General features: G+C 61.0%; 1 protein-coding gene across 1 annotated transcript in view; it reads right to left on the bottom strand.

The window, feature by feature from the left end:
• LOC105809524 (sialic acid-binding Ig-like lectin 5) overlaps window positions 1-3,332 on the bottom strand; it is a 22,280-nt gene extending 18,948 nt beyond the window's left edge. Inside the window, exons 1-7 of the mRNA XM_012643347.1 lie at window positions 3,296-3,332; window positions 2,841-3,218; window positions 2,344-2,622; window positions 1,930-1,974; window positions 1,028-1,285; window positions 672-956; window positions 349-446 (exon numbers count right to left, since the gene is read on the bottom strand). Coding sequence (XP_012498801.1) covers window positions 349-446; window positions 672-956; window positions 1,028-1,285; window positions 1,930-1,974; window positions 2,344-2,622; window positions 2,841-3,218; window positions 3,296-3,332 — 1,380 coding nt within the window. The remainder of the gene's footprint in view (window positions 1-348; window positions 447-671; window positions 957-1,027; window positions 1,286-1,929; window positions 1,975-2,343; window positions 2,623-2,840; window positions 3,219-3,295) is intronic.
• Between the last annotated feature and the right edge of the window lie 584 nt (window positions 3,333-3,916).

Genomic DNA, 3,916 nt, shown 5'->3' with positions numbered 1-3,916 from the left:
GTAATAGCCGAGAAGTGCAATCTTGGAGCTGCCCCAAGGGGTGTCTGCAGAAGGAGAATTAATTGAACCAATTCACTGGTTTCTTTTTCATTTGGGGCTAATGAGAAAGTTCTAAAACTGGTTGTGATGAAGGATGCACAATTCTGTAAATACACCTAAAGCCACTGAATTGCACACTTTCAATGGCTCGACTGTGCAGAACGTGAAGTGTGTCTCAGCAAAGCTGTCAGGAAAAAGGGAGAAGACCCCTCTGGATCCACTCGGCTCTGTGTTTCTGGGATTCAGCCACCTCTCTCCTACTCCCTACCACACGCCTCCCTGTACCTTCCCTGGGACCAAGACTCACACGCAGAAGAAGGTGAGGCACACACAGACGGAGAACAAGGCCATGGCACCAGCACCTGCCAGGGCCGCAGGAACCACTCCGGCCCCCAAGACTGACTTTCCTGCAGAAGAGAGGCCGGAGGGATAACGCGCTCCCAGGATGCAGCCTCACGTCTTCCCACCTCCGTGTGGAACTTGCTCCAGGTCCCCGATCAGCCAGGAGATGGAAGACCCTGTCCTCCCTACCGCCTTCTGTCGGGCCCCAGCCCCTTTCTGCCACCATGCGTCACTCTGCATCCCTGCACCTCCCCCCCGGCCACCCCCAGCCTCCAGAACACGCCCCTGACCTGGCAGCAGCAGGACGGTGCCGCTCCGGGTCCCGTGGACATTCCGGGCCTCGCAGCTGAGCCTGAGGCCGGAGCTGAGCTCCCCTCGGAGGTTCAGGGAGCTGTTGGCCCAGGGCCCGGCTGAGCTGGGGGTGGCCGTGAAGGGGCCGTGGCTGCTGTTCCCCTCCCACAGCCCCTCCCCGAGCCGCCAGCGCAGGGAGGCGGCCGGCTGGGCTCGGGAGCAGCAGCTGCAGCGCAGCCCCTCGGCCTCCCAGGAGCAGGAGGGGCCCAGCAGCTGCGGGGGGTCTGTGGGGACAGAGGACAGCACTCAGCAGGGGCCCCCTTTCTGGGACCCAGGCGCCCACTCCCCCACTCACAGTGCACAGAGAGGCTCAGAGAGACGTGCAGGGAGCCCAGGGGGTGCTGGGCGCGGCAGGTGAATTCCCCTTCGTGCTCCATTTGGACCCGAAGCAGCTCCAGGATCTCGGTGCTGGAGATGGGGGTGGCGTTCAGGGCTGGGGTCCCCTGGAACCAGCTCAGGTGTGCAGGGGGGTTGACGTCAGCAGCACAGCGCAGCCGCAGAGCCTGGCCCTCCAGGACGGGGAGGGACGAGGTGTTTTGCATGTTCTCCAGGACTTCGGGGGGAGAGATTGTGAGGCGACAAAGCGAGATGGAGGGGGCGGCCACAGCCCCTTTCCTTCCCTCCCTGCAGGATCGGTTGGCATCTCCCTCTCTTCCCCTGGCCGGTGCCGGCTCGGTTCACCTTGGTTAAAAGGCTCGGCCTTCACACCCTCGGGAAGTTGACCAAAAGTGTGTGGGCCTTTTAGCTTCAGAAAAGGCTCAATATCTCACTGGTATGTGCTGGTCTGTGTGGCAGAGAGAGGACAGAGAGCCCCCGGTGGCTTTGGGAAACAGATTCAGCTAATGTGCCGGGAAATAGGAGTAAGGAGGCTGGAGAGGGCGGGTAGAGGAGGACACAGAGCCGAGCTGTGAAGAGACGAGGTGGGCAAGGACCGGTCCTGCACGACTGCGCTATGAAGCGGCCGTAGGAGGGGTGGTAGACGGACGGATCCGAGGTCTGCTCACGGCTTGGAGCAGAGTGAGGCTGCGTGAGCCCGCGAATGCACTCGGGCTCTCAGGAAGCGGGGGCCAGAGAGTGGTGATTTCCCTCTTGCTCTTCCCACATCTGCTGCCTATTTCAAGCTCTGGTTCCCCAACGCTGCTCTCAGAGGGGACCCAGAGGCTGGTCCAAGCCCCAGAGAAGGAGGGTCTTCCCTACCTGTGCCGTTTCTGAAGACGCTGATGGTGACGTTCCGTGGAGCATCTGGGATAGAAAGATATGGCCCCAGCTTCAGGTGTGGAATGGACCTGCGTGGGCCCGGGAAGTGCCCAAGGGGGGCCGCAGCAACTGGGAAGGTGGGGACGGCTGTCCTCGGCCCCCTCCCCACCTGGACTCCCAAACTCAGATCCATGCTGAGGTTCCGCAGGTTTTCCTTCTCCTCTCTCTCCTACACGTGCACACACACACACACACACACACACACACACATGCACACAGATGCACACACACACACAGGCACACACACACACACGCACACACACACGCACACAGATGCACACACACACACACACAGGCACACACAAACCCCACTCCCACTGCCCTCAGTGACCCGGCTGTCCTCCCCTAACTCACAGGAGACATTGAGCTGGACGGTTCTCTCTGTGGTCACACGAGTTCCTTGGAGTTTCACCTGACAGGTGAGGTTGGTGCCGTGGTCCTGGGGCCTCGGGGTGAGGGTGATTGCCGAGGAGACAAGGGTGTCGGGGGCCAGGGAGTCGAGGGCAGCCCCCGTCCAGGAGAACGCGAGAGGTCGTCCCCCTTCGCAGGACCCTGGCAGGCTGCAGCTCAGGTCTGTGGGGCGGCCGGACTCCAGACGCTCCGGAGAGTGGATGTCGGGTTTCTGTGTCAGGGCTGAGGAGAGAGGGAGATGCCCAGGCCCCGGGAGGGTGGGGACCCACAGCGTGACCTGCCAGTGACGGGGCCTCAGGCCCTAAGCTTGCCCCACGTCCCGTATCTCTTTTAACCACTCCCGCCCCAAGACCTGGAGCAGGGCATATTCTAACGTCCTGTCCCTGTTCCAATACGGGGGACTCCACATCCCAGGGTCCTCTCCCGGGGCCTTGCCATACCTGTCACCCGCAGATTCAGCTTATTGTCTTCGTAACTATGTTTTACAGAATAGACGCTCTCCACTCGGAACAAGTAGGTCCCTGTGTCCTTTGTCTTGGCGTCTCTGATGCTCAGGGAGCAGTTTCTGGTCGTGGCGTCCCCAAGGAGGAGGAATCGGCCCTTGGTGTGTGGCTTCACGGCTCTGTTTGGGTTGTCTGTGGCCACAGCATTGCCATAGTATATGTTGTCCCCGTCCCGGAACCAGGAGCGGTAGACTGGGTCAGAGGAATACCAGGGCGGCGGGTAGGAGAAGGAGCAGGGCACGAGGACGCACAGGCCCTCTTGTACCGTCACCGACTTCTCCACTTGCAGCTCGAGCCCTGTGTCCTGCGGGGACCCTGGGGAGACACAGGCCCAGCTGCAGCTGCGGCTGCCCCAAGACTCGTGCCCGTCCCTCCTCCCTCAGCCCACTCACCCGCCCACAGCAGGGGCAGCAGCAGCAGGGCCAGCATGTCTGCATCGCCAGGTCCGGAGCGGGCTGTCCCTGTCAGGGAAGGAAACGCCCCGAGTGTGGGGTGGGGCCGGGGAAGTCCGTACAGGAAGCTGGTGGGTGAGCAGAGCTGTGGCCTCACAGAAGGGGAACTTGACGCTCCTGGGGTTGAGGCCGGGGCTGGGAAATCCTCCTGTTCCCCGGCCAGGAGGCTGCAGGTGAAGACACTGAGGTCCGCAGAGGGTGAGAGGCTTGTCCAGGTGGGAACCTAGAAGCGATCCCTTCCAAAGGATGTTTCACTCAAGAGTGGGTCACCAGGGAGCAAATGCAGACAGAAAAGAGCAAGGAGGGCCGGAGCCGGTGACTCCCTGAGATGCGCGTCAGACCCGCCCTCCAGTGGAAAACCATTCAAAGTTCTGGAAAAACATTATTTTAAATTTACGTTACATTGCTCAAGTGTTGACAAGAAAGAAACTCAAATTGAGGGGACGATGAGAACCCACAAAAGAGCTGGAGCACCTTTGCCCTGAGGGGGCTTTTGAGACACAGCCGAGCCCGGTTCTGCTGTTCCCAGACCCGAGGGTCTTGTGGGACGGTGATGAACAC

This window comes from Propithecus coquereli, unplaced genomic scaffold, assembly GCF_000956105.1.
Source record: "Propithecus coquereli isolate 6110/MARCELLA unplaced genomic scaffold, Pcoq_1.0 Scaffold196, whole genome shotgun sequence".
NCBI lineage: Eukaryota > Metazoa > Chordata > Mammalia > Primates > Indriidae > Propithecus > Propithecus coquereli.
This window is presented reverse-complemented; position numbering and strand designations above follow the sequence as displayed.